Source organism: Lepisma saccharinum, chromosome 1, assembly GCF_977018435.1.
Source record: "Lepisma saccharinum chromosome 1, izLepSacc3.1, whole genome shotgun sequence".
Classification (NCBI taxonomy): domain Eukaryota; kingdom Metazoa; phylum Arthropoda; class Insecta; order Zygentoma; family Lepismatidae; genus Lepisma; species Lepisma saccharinum.
Genome location: NC_139229.1, coordinates 221,705,425 through 221,727,849, shown reverse-complemented (window position 1 = coordinate 221,727,849; position 22,425 = coordinate 221,705,425). Strand labels below are relative to the sequence as shown.

Sequence of the window (22,425 nt, the reverse complement as noted above, 5' to 3'; positions counted from 1 at the left end):
AATTTCATCGACACGGGGGAATGTCGTATGTGTGACACTTATTGCGTAAATAGTCTGTATAAGACCTTTGATATGTGCCTAAAAACAGATTGTGTTTTGTCTTGTATAAATGGAGTTCATTATAGTTTGTTGAATGGTAATTTGTGGTCAATTAAATAATGTTGAATTATGCGTGCGTATCATTTATAATCTATTCGACACATTGTGTGAGATCTGCATGTGAGGTCAGAGGTGAAAGGGTGTGCAAAAGAGAAAACTGATGATAGACAAATGTCTAGCACCAAAATGCTTCAGCACTAAAATTACCTACCACCAAAATATCCAACTTCCATAGTACACAGTAGAAAGCATTTGAAAACAATAGAATTTGTATAACAAACAGTAGAAATTTCCAGCAGGGTAGATTTAATTTAATAAAATTGTGGTCTTCAGTGTGGTGGCAGATTGGATTTTGATAGCCTGATCATAGTAAAAGTTGAACCCCCTTTACGTGACCTATACATATGCCCAAGTCTTGTGTGATGATCCAGTTTTAACTCTCTGCCGCTCACACACAAACTTAGAGGGAATTTCTAGAATGCATGTTGGCTATTTTAATTACTTCTGTAGTTTTATATTACAGAATCTCACCTTCGTTTCAGAGTGTATGCATTGTGTTCTTTATTTTATAAACGTAAGGTGTGTGGTTCGAATCTATAACTGTTACCACCAGACATGGATGTTTGTTTACATAAAAAAACAACTGAAAATTTACATACCAAAATACCCCAACATAGATGATGCAAGTTTCGCTGCCAACAGTCCAGTGATCGGCCAAGAACTGAGGGCGATTACATCCCACAATTATCAGTCTTTAGACCCAAGCCAGCTGTAACCATTCTCTATTGCCACAAATAAGAGTAATCAGGACACTATAATGGTGGAAGAAAACATTTAATACATTATCAGATACTTACAACAGCTCTGCATCTTTACACTCCCTTTACACTCTCACCCTCGCTCAACAAACGAGCATCGGTTTGCATGAACTTTGTTATCACTGGTAGCAAACAAATGTTAATCGCGACTCGTAGAGCATCATATAAGCAAGAAGGACTGGTCTTTCCAGCCATGAACGAAGCACCTTCAGAGTACTACATCCTAACTTCTGAGAACGGAGATACACAGTTTTTCTCTTGTGAGAGAAACAAGCTTTTCCCGACTAGAGGGTATGAATGTTGCACAAGAACTGTGTTAAAGTGTCTTCTGAGTTTAAGCGATGCATGGGAGGGAACTGTCGGAGCAAAACATTTTCTTTACTGAAGGGTTGAAGCATTGTACTGGAACTGTCCTGAAGACCATCTTCCACCCTTAGAGTTTCTTGCATCTTGATGCCCCAGGGCAAATCCTTCCTTCCTATTGGTCAGTGCACTTTAGCTCCACCCACACGTGATTTCATGTTTACACCGAGGAGGGAGGGATGATTGCGTAGCATGAAAACACAACAATCTGTTGCTCGTGGGGTGATTTGGAGAGTGAAAAGTATATGGTTCGAATTAATTTAAATTCCTCATAACTTCACTGTGAACACCTCACTTCTGACAACTTGTTAAGTTTATGGGTTATCATGGTTTGCATAATAGGTTAAACATGCTGACATATTTGTATAGATCTTGGAGCCGTGTTAAAGTTCAATATCCTCTAATTTTTCTGCTGTCACTGATGTGTCAGAAGGTATAGACTTGCTGGCGCGAGTGCTGATTTTATTACTCCGGCTCAGTCCATACTCCATGCAGCGAGCAGGTGTCTGGCATCTCTGGAACAGAGAGAGTCATTGTCTTTACCAGTCTACGTTGAGAGCGAGGGATGTTTCCCACTGGATTTGTCGGGGTATTTAAAAATTAAAGCCCTAGAATTTAGTAATAGTGGTATATTTCTGGTGGCCATCTGCCTTTTCCAATTTCAACCAAATGCAGCTTATGAGTTTTATGTATATTGGAGGATGATGAGAGTTTATTTCAGGAACACACTGTTTTTCATGTCAGAGAGTGGGGACCTTGTTTAATCATACGCCTGGCTTTGTGGGAAAGAGAGACGGCTGTGTCATTTTTCAGAGAGCGAAAAAAAGAAATCTCGGGGAAGTTTGAAGAAAGACCGAAATGGTAATTGGTACATTGGTAATTGGTACATGGGTCATAACTTCCATTATTTAAAGATACAACTGATTGAAATGGTCCTGTCCAAAAAATCTATGAAGTCATATTGTAAAGAGCTAATATCATTAGCATTAATATAATGGCCATATTGAATTAACCAATTACACTTGTTTCCTTCTATGCAGAGGCCCCCATGTGTGCAGAACAAACCTTCATGAAGACTGCTGTCCAGGATGGAAGAGGCACCCCAGCTCAGGTTTATGCATCACTCGTAAGTTCATAATTAGTGTACAATTACTATGCCAGGTTTGCTTAAAAAATTGCATTTATATTTGTATTATGTTTCAAAATAACCATTAGTTTTCATTAGAAAATCCAGTGCAAAAGTAATCTGGAGTGATAATAATAAATAATTCATTGTAAATGGAACAGCACTGCATCTCTGAAACTATGGGATCTATGTCCCATTTGCTGCCTAGACATAAAATTAAATCCTCATATTGTAAATTATTGATTTTTATCTTGTAGTTTTAAACATTATTTTTTATTTCTAATGATGATAAGTTCCAATGTTGAATTGAAACACAATTTGCAGATTTAAATATGAGGATTATGATTGGGTTTACAGTGTTTGGAAGTAAGTAGTTTCTTGTGACTCAGTTGCATATCATTTCATCTAATTTTCAATTAATATGTAGCCTCTCCATTTTTAAATATATTAATAATTTAACTACTTATTTCTACATGGCTCAAGTGTTCAAAACCAACATTGAATTTTTTTTTCAGGTTTGCGTTTGGATCTTGCAGCCATTTTTAGTCTGCCACATGCTGTGACTAGCCTTTTCAAACAGTTATGAAAATTGGTCAAACTTCTGTTCTATAATTTTAAAATTAATGATTCAAAAACTATTTTCTTCAGAAATAAATGTTCTTTCTTTATGTTTATTACCATTTTTGCTTCCAGGTCAGCAGTTTTCATGCTATACTACAATAAATCTGATAGATCTTTTTTTATATATATAATTTCTCATCTCTGGGGCACAAAACAGTGTCAGCTAAGTCAGAAAATTGATAAACATATGAAGTGCTTCCTTATTTCTAAACCTCCAAGATTTTGAAAAAATCAAAAGTTTGACATACTCTATCCCCAAATAGTGAATGGAGGAGAAATATGAAATTTGTACCACAAAGATCTCTTGAGGCTCAACATAATAATCAAATTTGGTGAAAGTGTTTAAGATTACATTTAGCCAAAAATAGCCCCTTTATAATACTGAATTAAGCAGATGGTGGAACTGAAGATATTGCAAGACAAAGGACATTGAAACATGGACTTATTGCAAATGTATATTAAATATGGAACTATGTATTATACATAGATACAGGGTGAGTTAAAAGTCATGAACCACCCAATAATATTTAAAACGTTTGAAGTAAAAATGATCAAAGAATTATCATTATGTATTATAATAATTGCTGCATCTTTGACTATGCAACCATATCCCTCATCCTTGGAAGACATCATTTTGTATTCAAGGGTACAATTTAACATCAATATGTTTTATATGGTTACCGCTGGTATCTTCAAAACTACAAAATATGAAAAATCTCCAAGGACATGTATTGGATATTCACAATGCCTAGTACAAGATATCTATTTCTGGATATAAAAGAAATTTTCTCTATAAGGAAATCCAATATACATTCTTTTTAAAAATGGATATTAATACTTTGCATCCTTGTCATTTGTTTTGGAAGAGTAAACATGAATAAAATTTCTCAAATTATTATGCATTATTATATTATCATATGATTGACCAGCATTTAAACCATTATGTTTATCACATAACAAACAATTACACATAGGTGGCCATGGTGGCTCAGTCTGTAACGCGTCTGACTACCATGCTAAAGGTCCCAGGTTCGATCCCTGGCCGGTTCAAATCCAGGAACTTTTCTAACAATGGAAGTGGCCCCAGCGCCCACCCAGCATCGAATAACATGGGTACCTGGGGGAAACCCTGGGGGGTAAAGGCGGTCAGGGGCATGATGCTGATCACATCACCCCCACTCACGATCAGATCAAGAAAGTGTGGGGCGTTATCCCCACACCCCTATATGCCTTCATGGCATGGTGCTATGCACAGGGGAGCACTTTACCTTTTTTTATTATGTGCAACTTCATCATTGGTTTAGGAATGAAGTAAATCTTATTTTCATTTACTGAAATCATAGGCATTCCTCTATATTGTATTGTGTACAGATTGATTGACTGATTTGGTTTCTTTTTCTTCACTTTTTTGCCACTTTTGGCTAATTGCAAAGATGAGTATGAATGATGATAAGATGAAATTTTTGAAAGGACACTCACAGAGAACATTTGTGGCCAGTCCGAGATTCAAATGTGGGACCAATGGCATCATAGCTCAGTGTGCTAAATAATCCCCCACAGAGATCAGATATTATTAGATTAAAAAAAACTCTGTAATACAAAGGTACATTAATTTATATCACTGCAACATGAGCATCCCAGATTGTGTTGTGGTAGAGGAAAGTAACCAAATCTGACAGAGGGCTCCTAAAGTGACACACCACTATTTCACAGCCAAGAAATGCTGCCACTTTGTGGTAACAGGGTAACTCTATTCTTTAGGCTTCCAAGATATTGTGCAATAAGTGAAATGAGCTTTGGTGACAGTTTTCTTTGTGTAGGGAGATTTTTTTTTTATTTTGGCTGATTTCAATACTTTTGTTTGTCTGGGCATAGCACTATATTATTCACACTGGAATGATGTAATGTTTTAAAGTTTTATCATGTTATTGTAGATAGAATAAGGATTCCGAACATGTATTTATTTTTAGTTGTGAAGATATGGTGTTTGTGAATTTTTTACTTCATTGTTATTGATGGTGTTGTTCCCTAAACCGACATATGTCAGCAATTGGGTTCCCTAAACCATTGCACGAGGTGAAGATGCCCTAGATGCTGAATGTATTTTTGTGAAGGACTTCATTCTGAAGGTGCCAGTGGTGAATGTGCAATATTTGGGCTATTGTTCAATGTCAGGTGCAGAACATGTCTCATAGGACTGTGTTTCCTGTAAATGACTTGCCATTGAGAACTAAATAGTTGAAAGAAATTACATTTTCTTTTCATTTTGATTAAAGGAATGGCTTTATTCTCTAATAGAAGACATTGAAATATTATTAAATATATTTGTTTGTGTTGCTTTGTAATTTATTCCTTATTTTAACAGGTATGTCGGTTTAGGAATCCATTTCCTCAGATGCTATGATTGTACTTTTCGTGAAAAAACTGTTTCATGGAACAAAATGTTGTTGTAATAGATATTGTTACACAGCTTATACTTGGGCATGGAATTGATGTTCACATTGATGTATTCCACTTTGGAAAATTACTTCTCTAAAGAAGTTAAGAGTAAAAACAAAATGGTATGTTGGTTTTGGTGACTTTCCTCTAACGCTGTCACATTGCAATCAAGTGTCTCTGGTTTGATCCTCGGTGGAGACATTGCACAGTGGTATGGATCCCACTTTAAGTTCATTTCCAATTAGCCTTCCTGAATATAAAGTCAACTTAAACAATATTTTGAAAACACAAAGTCATGTTTTCAGCTGGCAGGGACCCATTGTATTGTCCACGCAACTGTGCCTTTAGATAAAAGTTACGAGTGTTCCAGTTAGGATTGACACACGGAGGTAGTAATAGAGTAATAAAGCTGAAATTGAAACATTTTCTGCTTATCAATTATCCGACTACTACAGTACATCCATTATATTCAATTCAATCTTGCATATGTATGTGCATTGTTAACTCCCTTGTAATGCTTCTATTAGGTGTAGTGTATGTGCTTCTGCATAACTAACTAACTAACTCTCTACCCTTCTTAAACCCGAAGGTTCATGGCTGCAGCAACACAGGCCTTCCATCTGTCCCTCTCTTGAGCAAGATCTATCTATATACTCTTTTCCATCCCTACCGATTTCCTTTAGGTCCATCTCAACGTTGTCCCTCCATCTTCATCTTGGCCTTCCTACAGGTCTCTTACCATCAGGTTTCCCAACAAGAATCCTATAAACTCCTCTTTCCTCTCCCATTCGTGCCACATGGCCTGCCCATCTAAGTCTTCTTGATTTAATTATTCTAATAATATCTGGACGTGAATACAAATTATGTAGTTCTAAATTATGTAACCTTCTCCACTCACCTGTCTCCTCATCCATTTTAGGTCCAAATATTTTCCTAAGGATCTTATTTTCAAATACTCTCAATTTATGTTCCCCTTTCAATGTAAGGGACCAAGTTTCACACCCATGTAATACTACAGACAAAATTACTGATTTGTATATTTTAACTTTTAGTTTCTTAGATATTAAACGAGAAGACAAAAGTTTATGAAGAGAGAAGAAACATGCATTTCCTGAATTAAGCCTACTTTTGATTTCCTCTTTAATATAATTTTCACATGTTAATATTACTCCTAAGTATTTGAATTTGGAAACTGGTTCAAACGAGTTGTTATCAATAATTAGATTTTGATTATTATCTAACACTTGGTTTCGGCCTGTAAGCATATATTTAGCTTTCTCTTTGTTAACTTCCAAACCTATCTCTTTAGCAGTTTTGAAGAATATTTTAGCATTATTCTTGATTGTATTTATATCATCCCCTAATAAGTCTACATCATCTGCATATGCTAACAACTGAGTCACACCGTTTAAGTCTAGTCCTTTGTTAATACCCACACGAATTTTACTTTCTGTTTCACTGGTGCATACTTTTATCATACTAACAAGCTTCTTAGGTAATCCAAACTCTACTAATATATTATATAATTTATCTCTTTTGACCGAATCATATGCTTTTTTGAAATCAATGAATAGCTGATGGACATTTTGATTATATTCCCACTTTTTTTCAAGTGTCTGTCTAATGTGAAAACTTTGATCTGTAGTTGATCTGTTACATTTGAATCCACATTGATATTCACCTATAATTTCATTAGCATATGGGGTAAGTCTAGTTAAAAGAATGTTAGATAATATTTTATATGTTGTTGAGAGTAGAGAAATTCCACGGTAATTATTGCAGTTCATTTTATCACATTTTTTAAACACAGGAACAATTATGGATTCTATCCACTGTTGAGGGATATCTTCTTTATTCCATATTAAACAAATAAATTTATGAATTTGACATATTAATGAATTTCCACGATATTTAATTAACTCAGCTGGTATTAAATCTATGCCAGGTGCTTTGTTATTCTTTAGCCTTTTAATAGCATCTTTTACTTCAGTCAAGTTAGGTTCTGGAACTAAAGGTTCTGCTGTGTGCACTTCATTTACTTCTGATTTATCTCCTACATGAACATTTAAAAGGTCATTAAAGTAGTTCCTCCATCTATTTAGAATATCGCTTGAGTTAGCTAGAAAATCACCGTCTTTATCTTTTATCAAGTTTACTTTAGGTTGCCACCGCTTTCTAAACTAATTTACACCTTTATATAACTCTCTGATATTTTTGGTTTTGCTGTTTGTATTTTTCTGCATATGAGGCATAAATATCTTTCAGAATGATAGGTGCACGTACGTTCATGGTTAAGCCAGAAGAGGGCACGTGTTAAACAAAAGTTATGTTTTGTTGTATTACAAAAACATGTCCTGATGAGATCCTTGATAAATCTAAATCTAATCCCAGAAATGTTTGAACCACCAAACTTCCTCTGAAAAGTTTTCAATGTTCAAATTATGACTAATAAATATCCAGATTAGGTCCAGTTCTAGTCCAGAATATATGTTTTCTTATCTACAGCGTATCTGAACCAAATTAAATTATTCAGATGAGTGAAATGAATCATTGATGACAGATATGTTTCGAAAAGTAAACCCAAAAATGGCGATTAAAAATCCTAAAAGGTATTCAATGTATATTTTCTAGACTGCATATGGATATCCAAAAAGCATTTAATGGTTTTGCACTCCAGAGCTTTGCTACAAATATCCAAGATATGTCTAATGCTTTGAACATTTTAACTCCAAGCGTTTTAAAGATATTGAGGTGGTTCACGATTTTTGACTCATCCTGTATCTACATACTATATTTGGAAAACAATATTTATGTAGTTCTTTGTTTAGAGTATTATTTCAATAATTTTGGATATGTTTAAGTATGTCAAAATAATCCACAAACACAGGTTTTATCACATTAGTTACTTAATTGGTAGCACCAACATCCTATCAACTTACAAAAAAATGCAGATAAACAATTGTTTTCTAGCATGGGCCCCCTGAAGCATGGAGTCTTGGGCAAGTGCCCCTAGGGCCGTGTGAAAAAGTAATGGTGTAATTTGTTACAAGGTGCATCAGTCTGCTATTAGATATGAGGGTTGATTGTTGTGATTTGTGTATTGAATTCTAGGAATGGTTTATGTGTATGTATCAGTATTGTACTGTACTAACACTTCGTATGTAAATAAATGCAAGACCTGTTGCAAATGAAAAAGGATGCTAAATGGAACTAAGCAATTCATCCTTGATCCTCATCATTACAATCAACACATAGAGTACCAGTGACGAAAATGAACAATAATGAAAATAGAAATATATTGACCAACATATTAAAAAATAATGTTTCTTTCAGCAATTTGCCATGCGTGTGGAAGTGGTGCATGCATTTATCCAAACCTGTGCTTGTGCAATGATGGAAGTTTGTCTGCACGTTGCCATTCCTATTCTTGCCAGGATCTTGCTTGTCAACAACTTTGTGTAGATACCAACACAGGACCTCATTGTTCTTGTTTGCTTGGTTTCCACCTACAACATGATAATAGCACATGTGAAGGTATGTAAAGAGTTGTGTTTACCAGAGATAAGGAAACACATAATCAAAATCTTAATTTATTCTTTGACCTATTATTTCATGGATATATGGATATCGTTAGATACATGAACACTTATAACAAAACAATATATGAATAATGTATAGGGCTAGGAAGTCGATGACAAATCATCTTTTTTCTGAGCCTTGAAAACAATGCTAAACCTTAAAGTAGTCCATTTCCCTTCAAACATTGTTTTTATTTTGCATTTTTTGGCATTTTTCAGCATTTATTTTGGTTAGTAGGTCATTCTTGAGTATTTTTTGCCATTTTTATTGTATTTTTCTTCATTTCTCCACTGTTGTTTCGTGAATTTCAAATGCATTTTTTAGCATAATTTATGTATTTAAACAGGGTGGTGACAGACCTGGAAAACCGGGAAAAATCAGGGAATTTGAGGTGTCAAAAAAGTCAGGGAAATTAGGCCCCTTTTATGCACAACACAACCACGGTGCCAGAAACAAGTGACGGCAGGAGGAGAGAGAGAGAGAGAGAGAGAGAGAGAGAGAGAGACATTTCCGGATGGGCAGAGAAATGTGTTAAGCCTCTAAATATTACGTGGAAAATGCATTAAATTATCATTTTTTCTTGTCCATATGGGAGTAGTAAGGTGACAGAACTGTCAACAGATGGAAAGGATGGGAGCGGGTGGCACCGTCCGATAGTTGTCGGACATCGTAATAAAGCATTTTGTTGGACAAACTGAAGAAACATGGAAACAAAATAGGCTCCATTGATACATACGTTTTTTGTCGAATATCGCCACCCGACAAAGTATCTCACTACAACATGCAACAGAATTTGCATGCAAGGCACTCGCATGGAATTGATTTTTGTTGGATGTCTTCGGACTGCAACATCCATCAAAAATCGCAATGCATAAACAAGAAGAGCTTTAAACTGCAAATATGCTGCTGGAATTTGATTACTCTTCTGGCTCACTTCACCTTATTCAATGTAGCAGTGCTTACGAAGGTTTTTTTTTCATCATCCTGACGTATTACTGGTTTCACACAAGTTAACATACGTTTACAATGACATTGCACTATTCTTAGATATAAAGAAGAATCCAACAAAACTGGATATATGAGGGGCAGTCAAATGAAAACCAAACACCCGCTACAAAGTGACAACGGAGTTTGGTTTATTCAAAAGTAATTGCCACAAGTGTTAAGACATTTATCCCACTGGGAGACGAGACGATCAATTCCAATCTTGTAGAAAGAGGATCCACAACCTCACCCACTGTTACACTTTCTCATCCGAATGAAACCGACGTCCACGAATGTCTTTCTTCAGGTCACCAAAAATGTGGAAGTCACAAGGGGAAATATCGGGGCTGTACAGAGGATATTCAAGCGTTTCCCAGCCAAATGTCTGAAGCTTATCCCTCACCAGATTGGCAGTATGGGGACGGGCGTTATCATGCAAAAGGATGATTCCGTCCAACAGCATTCCAGGGCATTTTGACTTTATGGCGCATTGCAGTTTCTGCAATGTGTCTGCATAGCGCTGCACATTGATTGTGGCTCCATGCTCTAGGAAGTCGACAAGCAGAGGGGCCTTGCAGTCGAAGAAGAAGCTCAGCATGACCTTACCAGAACTCATATGGACAGCCTTGGATTTCTTTGGCGATGGGAGAATCAACGTGTTTCCATTGTTGGCTTTGCCGTTTGCTATCGGGCTTAAAATGGTGGCACCACGTTTCGTTCCCTGTGATGATACGTGACAGAAACGCATACTCTTCCTCGTGGTATCGCTGCAAATGACTCCAACATGCAATCATTCTGTCAATCTTTTGTCCCTCCATCAGTTGATGCGGAACCCACTGCATGCAAATTTTTCGGAACTGCAGGTGATCTTTGATAATGCCATGCACAGAGCCATGACTAATGCCAACCTGAACACGAATTTCTTCCTCTGTGATTCATCGGTCTTCCCGGATCAGACCATCGATCCTCGCAATCACATCGGGCGTAATAGCTCGATGGGCCTGTCCCGGGTGCAGATCGTCTTGCAGTGATGTGCATCCTTCGCGGAATCTCTTCTGCCACTCGTGCACACTTGTCAGGGACATGCAGTGTTCGCCATACACTGCAGACATGCGGTGTTCGCCATACACTGCAGACATGCGACAATGAATTTTGTGTGTTCCAGCACCCTCAACCACCAAGAAACGAACCACACCTCTCTGCTTTTCTTTGCTTGCCTCCATTTCCAATGCTGGACGAACACACTTCTCACTACGCTCACCTCCTGAGCAATAACGAAGCAACTGTGCAGACCTGTGTGTTTTCACTATGCATTTCTCCTACCCTACAGATGGCAGTATCGATACGTAACAACAGTGTTGCCAACTTTTGCGAGGAATGTGTTTTATGGTGGGTGTTCGGTTTTCATTTGACTGCCCCTCATATATTAAATACTATCATGAAAAAGTGAAACTTAAATCTGCATTGGTGAATGTTATAAAAATTGGCATGTGCAACTCCCAACCTCAAATTTACTGCAACACTAGTATTGCAATGAAATTAACGCCATGCTCTGTCCTGTCTGTTTAAACTCCTGAGAGATCGTCATTAATCTCTCACTGAGTGAAGTTAATGTCCAATATTATGAAATAAAATACTAATAATAAATAAATGAATATTTTAATAACATATTTACTCGAATCATTCAATCATAATAGCAAATCACTTTCTTCAAGAATTGACTTTTCTCTGCCAGACCTGCTAAATTTTCACTTTCCATCTACTGATTTATACGAGGGGAGGCCAGAAAGTAATTTCCAATTAGTAGGGACATTGATTTTTCGCAAACGCCAAAACCGTGAAAAATGGTAATTGCTGCGAAGTTGTGTTTATGAATGTGCTGTGATGTCTGGACAGATTTTTCGCCCGTTCGAAATATTGAAATAATAATTCGAGTTTAGCATTTCGAATTGTTGGCGTTTTTAGCGATTTTTCTAAAAAAAATGTCCTAAAACAATGAAACATTCCATGAAATCAAACATTCTTGTCTTTTCTAGACCATGTTTGTGTACATAGAACGTGCAAGTTTTCCAACAAAGAGTAAACTATAATGCTTGTTATACATGGAATAATTCCGACATCCACATTAAATCATGTATTTCCCATGATTTTTTCAATTTCTATCAAAAACATTTGCATCCCAGATCAAATTGGCAAGGTTCTAACAGGAGATCGAGTGCGTATCTACCATCACGCGGGAGCCACATCTTCAGTATTTGTCGCGCGAGATGTGTTTTGAATTACCAAGCTAAGTGCGAACCATCGGCATTTGTCGAGCTAGAAATAATGGAGCTCAGTCGTTAGGGCATCTGAGAAACCATGTGAGAAACCCAGGGTCGATCCCCTGGAGGGGAGAACGAGGATCTTTTCCACCTATTCAAACTGCTCCGGCAACCACCCAGCGTCATATCAAGCGGGGTACCTGGAGGAAACTTTGAGGGATAAAAGTAGCCTTGTGCATGGTGCTGATCACATCACCCTCACCTTCAGCTGTGATCAAGAAAGTGTGGGGCCATAACTACACACTCCTATACACAGGGTGGCAACAGACCTGGAAAACCTGGAAAACCGGGAAAAGTCAGGGAATTTGAGGTGTCAAAAAAAGTCATCGAAATGTCAGGGAATTTCGTCTTCATTGACTTATTTATTTTTTTATTTATTTAAAGATATCGTTATGGAACTCTGCACCGGAACAGGAAATCTCGTTCGTAAGTTTCGGCCTCAACTTTTAGGCCCCTTTTATGCGCAACACAACCACGGCGCCAGAAACCAGTGATGGCAGGAGGAGAGAGAGAGAGAGAGAGAGAGAGAGAGAGAGAGAGAGAGAGAGAGAAATTTCTCTCGCCCTGGCTTCTCGGCGGGAATTTTAAATTCGAACACTCTTTGGAGAAAAATTGTTATAACTCGGGCACTATGAGAGTAATCTACTTCGGATAACTTTTGTTTTTCAGCTAAAACATCAGAGCATGCAACCGTGTACAATTCAGAACGCCAAACCGAGGAAGGGGGTTTGGGGGGCGCAACACCCGAATTTCAATGGAAATAAACATAATAATCTGGAGTTTGCCCCTTCTTCTCCCACTATTTTGGAGAGAAGCCGCAAACTTTAGTATTCTTTTCAAAGAATGGATATTTCTCAAGAGAATGAAACATTTTTTATGTTCCTGGGTGCCATACAAGTTGAATAATAAGCCAAAATGTGATTTTTTTTCTACGAAAAATAGGTAATTTGCATTTTTGGAGGAAAATTGTTATAACTCGGGCACTACGGGAGCAATCTACTTCGAATAAGTTTTGTTTTGCATCTAAAACATCATAGCATGCAACCGTGTACAATTCAGAACGCCGGACCGAATAAGGGGGGTTTGGGGGCACAACCCATGAATTTCAATGGAAAAAACAAAATTCTGGAGTTTGCCCCCTCTTCTCCCGCTATTTGGGAAGAAGGCGCGAACTTTAGTATTCTCTTCAAAGAATGGACGTTTCCAAAGAGATTGAAACATGTTTCATGTTCCTGGGTGCCATACAAGTTGAATAATGAGCAAAAATGTGAAACTCTGTTCGGAAATGTGGCATGGATATGTTGCGGAGAGGGGGGGAGGTTGGTCATCAATATGAATTTCCCAGGCTTGCTCCAGACCTGTGTCAGAGTTTCCACCCAAACATAAGAGTATGAAGGTCCAAAAAGCACATTCATTTCGTAATCAGCACCATGATACCATATGGTATCATCGGGCGAGTACGACCTTACTCTAAATATTAGGTGGAAAATGCATTGAATTATCATTTTTTTCTTGTCCGTATGGGAGTAGTAACGGGACTTGTGAACAGATGGAGGGGATAAGAGCGGGTGGTGCCGTCCGATAGTTGTCGGACGTCGTAGTAAGGCATTTTGTTGGGCAAACTAAAGGAACATGGAAACAAATAGGTTCCATTGATATATACGATTTTTGTCTAATATCGCCACCCGACAAAGTACCTCACTACAACATGCGACAGAAATTGCATGAACTGCAACCTCCAACAAGAATCGCATGCATAAACAAGAAGAGCTTTAGACTGCAAATATGCTGCTCGAATTTTGGTACTCTTCTGGTTCACTTCACCTTATTTAATGTAGCAGTGCTTACGAAGGTTTTCTTTCATCATCCTGACGTATTACTGGTTTCGCAAAAGTTAACATACGTTTACAATGGCATTGCACTATTCTTAGATATAAAGAAGAATCCAACCAACTGGGATATATATTGAATACTATCACGAAAAAGTGAAACATAAATCTGCATTGGTGAACGTTATAAAAATTGGCAAGTGCATGCTCCCAACCTCAAATTTACTGCAACACTAGTATTGCAATGAAATTAACGCCACTCTCTGTCCTGTCTGTCTAAACTCATGAGAGATGGTCATTAATCTCTCACTGAGCAAGGTTAATATCCAATATTATGAAATAAAATACAAATAATAAATACGTAAATATTTTAATATCATATTTACTCAAATCATTCGATCATAAAAGCAAATCACTTTCTTCAAGAATTGACTTTTCTCTGGCAGCGCTGCTAAATTTTCACTTTCCATCTACTGATTTATATGAGGGGTGGCCAGAAAGTAATTTCCAAGTAGTAGGGATATTGATTTTTCGCAAACGCCAAAACCGTGAAAAATGGTAATTGCTGAAAAATTATGTTTAGGATGTCTGGTGCAGTGATGTCTGGACACATTTTTCACCCGTTCGAATATCGAAATAATGCAAATTTGGCATAAAATGCGAATTGTTGGCATTTTTAGCATTTTTTTTTAAAGAAATGTCTTAAACAACGAAAAATTCCATGATATCCAACATTCTTGTCATTTGTAGGCTATGTTTGTGTACATAGAACATGCAAGTTTTCCAACATTTTACTCAAGAGTAAACTATAGAGTTATACGTACATGGAATAATTCCGACAGCCACATTAAATCATGTATTTCCCACGATTTTTTCGATCCCCTGTGGGGCAGAACCGGGATGTTTTCCACCTATTCGGCACCCACCCAGCATCATTTGAAGCTTGTAACTTGAGGAAACTTTGAGGGATAAAGGTAGCCAGGAGTGTGGTGCTGATCACATCACCCCTACCTTCAGCCATGATCAAGAAAGTGTGGGGCCCTAACTCCACACCCCTACTATACACCTTCATGGAAAAGTGCAGGCGAGCACTTTACTTTTACTTCCTCAAAAATCTGTTCCAACATATCAAACTGTCACGAAAATACGTAGACCATGGGACCTACAATTTAAAATAATAGTTTAAAAGCACAATGGGGTATTACATTTCGGTATATTTGGCAGATAAATGTTCTAAATAAAAAACGCGAATTTTGGGAAACGTAACACTAACAAGTCAAAAAAGATAATGCCAATTTTTGGTGCCATAATATATCGGTATCTGTCAGGTGAGATTGATTGATTTAAATTTTTTGGGTGCGTCGCCTCTTATGGTCATTATGCACCCTTCAGTATATACGAGGAAAATTCCATTATCTAAAATCCTTACCTTAAAATTAAAAAAGAGGTATGGAAAATAACTTTCCCAAAATATTTTTCAACATATCAAAGTCTCACGAAGAGGCGTAAGCCATGTGACTTACAATTTGAAATGTAGTTTAAAAACACCATGAAGGTATAATTTCAGATATTTGCCAGATAATGCGCTAAAATGAAAATGTGAATTTTGGGAAAAATAACACCATATAGTAAAAAATAATTGTCAGGGTAAAATGTAAATTTTGTCATGGAAAACCTGGAAAAGTCAGGGAATTTCATATCTGCTTGTTTGTAGCCACCCTGTATACACCTTCATGGCAAAGTGCAGGGAGCACTTTACTTTTTCACTTCATCAAAAATCTGTTCCAAAATATCAAACTGTCACGAAAATACGTAGCCCATGTGACCTACATTAGTTTAAAAGCACAATGGAGTATTAAGTTTCAGTACATTTGGCAGAAAAATGTTCTAAAACAAAAACGCGAATTTTGGGAAACGTGACACTAAGGAGTAAAAAAAGAAAACAATTTTTGGTGTCATAATATATTGATATCTGTCACGTGAGATTGATTGATTTGAATTTTTTGGGTGCATCGCCACTTATGATCATTATACACCCTTCAGTATATACGGGGAAAATTACATTATCTAAAACCCTTACCTTAAAATTAAAAAGGGGGTATGGAAAATAAATTTCTCAAAATAACTTTCAAGATATCAAACTCTCACGAAGAGGTGTAGGCCATGTGACTTACAATTTGAAACAGTAGTTTAAAAACATCATGAAGGTATAATTTCAGATATTTGCCAGAAAATGAGCTAAAATGAAAATGTGAATTTTCGGAAAAATAACACCGAATAGTAAAAAATAAAAAATACACCAATCTAAAAAAAAATAACAAAAAATCGAGGTCCCTACCGATTAGGCATAAACAAAACAATAATATCGGTTGTAATATATTGCATTAGTAACAGTGAGTCCTAAACTAATTTTTTAGCACAATGACTGCCTTTGTTCTGGCATTTGTCGTAGCATGGCACTAATTTTGTATGCCCGTGGCATATGTGTCTGACCGACAGCAAAGACTGGAACTATCTCTACCGCAGTGTAGCTTTCAAATCCTTATCCTGCCAGAAACCTCTTCAGTTAAACATAGAGATGACAGTTGGTACATGCAAGGTCAGGGCTGTACAGGGAGTGGTCCAAGATATCTTACCTGAAGTGATGCAAAGGGCCGGCATATACTCAGCTGTATGGGTTTGTGCACATTCGATTGGACTTCTGTGAATTCTGCACCATCGTCTGGCCATCACTCACGACGTCCAGTCTGCACACCTCACACATTTCCTGGTGGCTCTGTGCCAAATTCTGAGCATGCAAATATCTGATTACTATACACGTAGGCTACATCACAGTTGGTATGAAAGCTGCATTCTTTAACCTAGAACTGTCCTATGAGGGCTGCATTGCAACTGTACCAGATTACAGCTACATTCCACTTTTTCCTGCCTGCATGTGTGTGTGTCGATCTCTGACCACTGCTGCGTATAGGCACCATTGGAGCTTTTTTCAGGATGCCCCTCGTATATGAATTTTCAGAAGCTGTTATTAACATAGTGTTCCTGTTTTAATGTGTGGTTAGCTAAATCAGGTACCTATACAATGCAATTATATAAATTCCTTGCGTTAAATTTCTAATACCTACATACCCTCTTCGTCAGCAATAATGGTATAACTGCATGTTGTCAGTTTCACAGTACTTCACTTGGATATACTGTACTGAAGCAGAAATCCCATTGATAATGTAAGGAAATATGACACTTTCTTTTGTACAATTAATTTTTTTCACTTATATGCAAGAGTTAAGTTGTTTGCTTTACAGAGAACAGAGAAGTATCTTTATGCATAGAAGAATGAGTCTGCACTCATGGTTCTTGCAAGCAGAGGGTTCCAAACCTCAGTGGAAATATCAACATATAATACCGAGAATGTATAAGGAGACTGATGAATTACAAAATGTATTTCTTAATCAATCACTCTTCACTCTTATCTCATTTAGTCGTAACTTTAATTTTATTTAAAACTTACTGCATATGATAAAATTCCATAATCCTTTCCTAGCTTGTGAATTGTAATAATTTTCAAAATTCACTATTTTGCACTTTGAATTAAAATCATAGAGAATAGAGAAACGAAGTAAATGTCATAGAAGATAATATTGGTAGTTAACAAATCCATACCTGGATCTGTATGAGTTTATTATTTCCATTTGCAAAAACTTCGATTTAATTTAGGCTAGTTTGCAATTGTCAGGGAAAATGTAAATTTTGTCGTGGAAAACCTGGAAAAGTCAGGGAATTTCATATCTGCTTGTTTGTAGCCACCCTGATTTAAATTTTCTCACAGAGTCTTTTTGCAAGATCGCCTTTAATCAAAACTACCATCTATTGATAATGCACAATATTTTTTTTAACTGAAAGTTTGGCAATGGATTAAATACTTAATTGTGGTACATTTATTTCTCCTACAGCAATTAATTACTTTGTGTGAAGCCTAATTTGAGGCTCCCTTGCTGGCTACTATAATCGCTTTAATCTTGGGTTTTAGTCACAACATAAAAAATATATAATCTGATTAATGTGAAACACAACTGTATTTTCAGATGATAAACACTACTGTATCATTCAAGGCACATGCTCAAAGGAAAAGCCTTCAAGCAAAAAGAAAGAGAACTGCATTAGCATTTAATTGCTTTTTTCCCTCTTTGCTTCAGTAGTTTAAATCACCAAACAACAGGTTTTGTCTAATTATTCAATTACTCTGTTGTATTTTATTTCAATTAGGGACACACAGGAGATGTGTGAGAAATGGCATGGTATTCCAGAGACCCAGGTTCAAGTCCTGGTCGAGCCTGCATTTTTCGCTGAAAGTTCTACGTACTCTGTCATAATTTATGAAAAAATCAAGATTTCATTTTAAGAGCGAAAATTATTTCTAGGTTATTTCTTACAATTTTAGGTCATTTTAAAATAATTTTATGGCCATTTTTTTTAAGATTTTTTAGGTCATCAACTTCCGAGCCCTAGTAATGTATAAACACATTAAATATTTTTACATAATGTGCATATACCAACTTTTCAGTTTATAGGATGTGATGCACCAATTTACATTAATTGTACATCATCATCATCATCATCACCATCCTTCGCCGTCTCCTGCCTGTAGCTTGTTCGGCATAGAAGACAAACGTCTCTATCTTTCGCTGGTCTTCCACCACTCCTCTCTTTTCACGGTGTTCCAATCTTGTCCTTTACTCCTACCACTCTCCACTATCTGCTCTTTCCATCGACATCTTGGTCTCCTCCTTGGCCTTATTCCCACTCCTTGTGCATTATGAGCTCTTACTGGTAGTCTCTGCATCCATCCTCTTCATGTATCTGAACCATCTCATCTGTGCCTGATCTATCCTGTCCTGAAGCTTCAACACCCCACTGTTTGTTGAATCTCCTCATTCCTTATTCTATCCTTTCTAGTTTTCCCCAATATACTCCTTAAAATTTCATCCCCACTATCTGCATCTTTCTTTTACCTCTCTCTGTCATTGTTCAAGTACGTAATTATTGCTCCGTACGTAATTATTGGCACATAGTATATGTTATACAGGGTGTCTCATAAGAGTGCAAACTGACACAGGTGAAAGTACACAATAATAGAAGCAAAAAAGTCTGAGTAAACATGGGTCTGCAAACGAGCCATTTTCGAGATATTCGCGAATATGTGGTTACAAGCTACCACTGACTTCATTGTTTGTAAATGTTGTCCTACTTGGTAAAATGCTAATAATGTATGTGAATGTGTGGTTAGAAGCAGTCACTGATTGCATTTTATAAATACCGAGTGCTTTACTCCTTGTGCGTTCCGAGATTTGCTCTTCGTTTACAATACAGAACATGTATGAGAGCTAGCGTGGGAATCAAACAGGATGGATAAAGCACTCGGTGATTACAAAATGCAATCAGTGACTGCTTCTAACCACACATTCGCACACATTATTAGCATTTTACCAACTAGGATGATGTTTACAAACATTGAAGTCAGTGGCTTGTAACCACACATTCACAATTATCTCGAAAATGGCTTGTTTGCGAACCCATGTTTACTGAGACTTTTTTGCTTCTATTATCGTGTACTTTCACCTGTGTCAGTTTGCGCTATTACTTTTGAGACACCCTGTATATTTATTTTCTTTCATTTTATAGGTACATCCCTGTTCCATATTAATCTTCAAATGCTTTGATAGTTACACCACCACCCATTTGTCCTGTACCCATTTGTAATTAGTACTTTACTTACTTACTCGGATCCTCTTCTACCCAAAGATGTCGAGGTTTTGCAGCGAGCTCTCCATTGGTTACGATCTTCCTTGCAATCCGTCTGGCTAGCTCTCTGTTTGTTCTTTTAATCACGTAAAATTCGAATGTGCAGGGGACTGGCCTACTGCATCCTATCCCAATGGAGGGCTGCCTCCTCTTTGCCTCTGGGCTTGCATGGAGCGTTAGATGTTGGTGCTCCTGCGCTTGCAGTCTTTTAAACCAAGGCTGGATTTTTCTGTAGGGGTTTTCTCCCTTAGCCTTTGAAGATCCCTCTTCTCCACAAGGCAGTGGTTCTCTCTTCATTACTCCCAAGACAGTGGGTTGCCTCTTCCGCCATCTGAGCCATAACCAAGAACTCTTTCTTCACCGCATCTGCCGTTGAGGACTTCACCGTAACCCTAGAAAGGGGCCCTTACATGGTACTATCAGCCGGAGCCAGCTGAACCACAGTTTTTTAAAGAGGTGTTACTCCTCTGGTTCATCCGCCTTCTCTGCCGTTGAGATGACCATCCATCTTCTTCCACCTTTGGAGCCGTTGACCAGTAGGTTGCTTCTTAGTCTGGCTCTTTACTTGCTAGGCTGCTCAGCCTTGGGAATCCTGCCAATAGCTATACTACCACCGGTATAGCTAGGGGATCATCAGAGCATGCAAGCCCCACCAACAAATACAAGGTCATGCAACCACTAGGTGGGGTTGTTGTTAGCACCTCGCTCTTTTCTGTACTTAATTTCATTCCTGCTCTTCTGATTTCCTCATTCCAACTATCAAGCTGTCTCTGTACTCCTTCTTCCCTGTTTCCCCATATTACTAAGTCATCAGCGACAAACAGGGCCTTCATCTCTTCCTCTCCTATCTTCTTCCCCACCTCTTCGTTAATTGCATCAATTGTAATTATGAAGAGCAGTGAGGAAAGAGCTCTTCTCTATTTTAGTCCATTACTTATACTGAACCACTCTGTAGGCTACTTTCCACTGGCATCTTCACACAGCTCTATGTGCTCTGCACTCTACACATTATCTTTTCCTTGACTCCTTTCTCTCCTAGAGCCTTCCAAATCGTTGTTCTGTCCATGCTATCGTATGACTTTTCTATATCTTGGAATGCCATAATCAAATCATTTCCATACTCATAGTGCCTTTCTTGTAATTGCCTTGTGGTGAATATCAGATCTACTGTTGATCTGCCTCTTCTAAATCCATACTGTTCCTCTCTCATATTCAGCTCTGTTGCTTCCCTTATTCTTTTTTCTAATACTTTCTCATACACCTTTGCTGAGTGTAGTTCATTAGTGTAATTCCTGTATAATTTTTACATTTCTTTCTGTCTCTTTTCTTGAATATGGGAACTATTAGTCCCTTTGTTCAATCTCTTGGCACTTCTCTCTCTTGCCACACTGTTTTCACTACTTTGTACAGCCACTGTACCCCCAATCACTTCTGCTCCTAGTATAATTTCCACTGGCACTTTATCTACTCCAGGTGCTCTACGTCTCTTCATTCTCTTCAATGCGTCCTCCACTTCTTTCCATGTGAGATTCATTTTTATTTCCAGTTTTTTTTTCCTTCACTTCTTCATGCTCATTTCATCTTTTCACATTCAGCAATTTCTGCAAATGATTTCTCCACATTCTCCTTATTTCTTCATCCTCTTCTACAACATTTCCCCTTTAATCCCTTAGCTTACAGCTGTCTCCTCTTTCTCTTCTCCTTTCTCTCACTAATCCATACAATACTTCCTTGTTCCCATCTACATCTTCTTCTAGCACATTGGTCTATTCTTGCATTCACTTTCATCTTTCCTCCTTTACTACTGTTCTTGCCTCTTTCTTTTTTTCCACGTAGTACTCTTTTCGTGCATTTTGTGATATAAATTCTACATCACATTTACAATATTAAAAACAATGATAAAAAATGTGTATCTATAATTAAAAGATATAGTATTTGCATGATATTTTTCTGTTATAGGACTATGTGGGTATGAATATTTGGAGAAAATTTGAGGATATATATAACAGAAGATACATTATTCCTTAAATTTATATGGTATAAAAAGAAACCACTTAGGTCTATGATGTGAATAGAGCACATTATCGACAATACATATTTATAAGTTCTTGGAAGAAATATTTAAGTTGTAATTACAGGTAGGTTAAGGTCTGAATTCAATTAGCCTGTTCATTCAACAGGCTCTCTGTATGCAGTGTTGCCAGCTCCTTTGTAGATCTTTCACAAAATGATCAAACTTGAAATTTAAAAGTAAGTATTTTGGGTAGGTTTTGTACATTATCATATACTATTCACACCAACCTGTTGTAACATATTTTTAAGACATAGTGGTGAGTACTTTTATTTTTGAGCAACATCAACTTGTCCAGGATGTCAAGTATATCTTTTGTTTCACTGTCAAAATTCTAGTTTCATTTTATTCTAAACTCATTGTGATCCTCCTTTCT

At 37.2% G+C, this 22,425-nt stretch overlaps 1 protein-coding gene across 1 annotated transcript in view; it reads left to right on the top strand.

Moving 5' to 3' along the window:
* Positions 1-22,425, top strand: part of LOC145979341 (uncharacterized) — a 273,539-nt gene that overhangs the window by 152,794 nt on the left and 98,320 nt on the right. The window contains exons 3-4 of the mRNA XM_083112208.1: positions 2,321-2,406; positions 8,800-9,000. Coding sequence (XP_082968334.1) covers positions 2,321-2,406; positions 8,800-9,000 — 287 coding nt within the window. The remainder of the gene's footprint in view (positions 1-2,320; positions 2,407-8,799; positions 9,001-22,425) is intronic.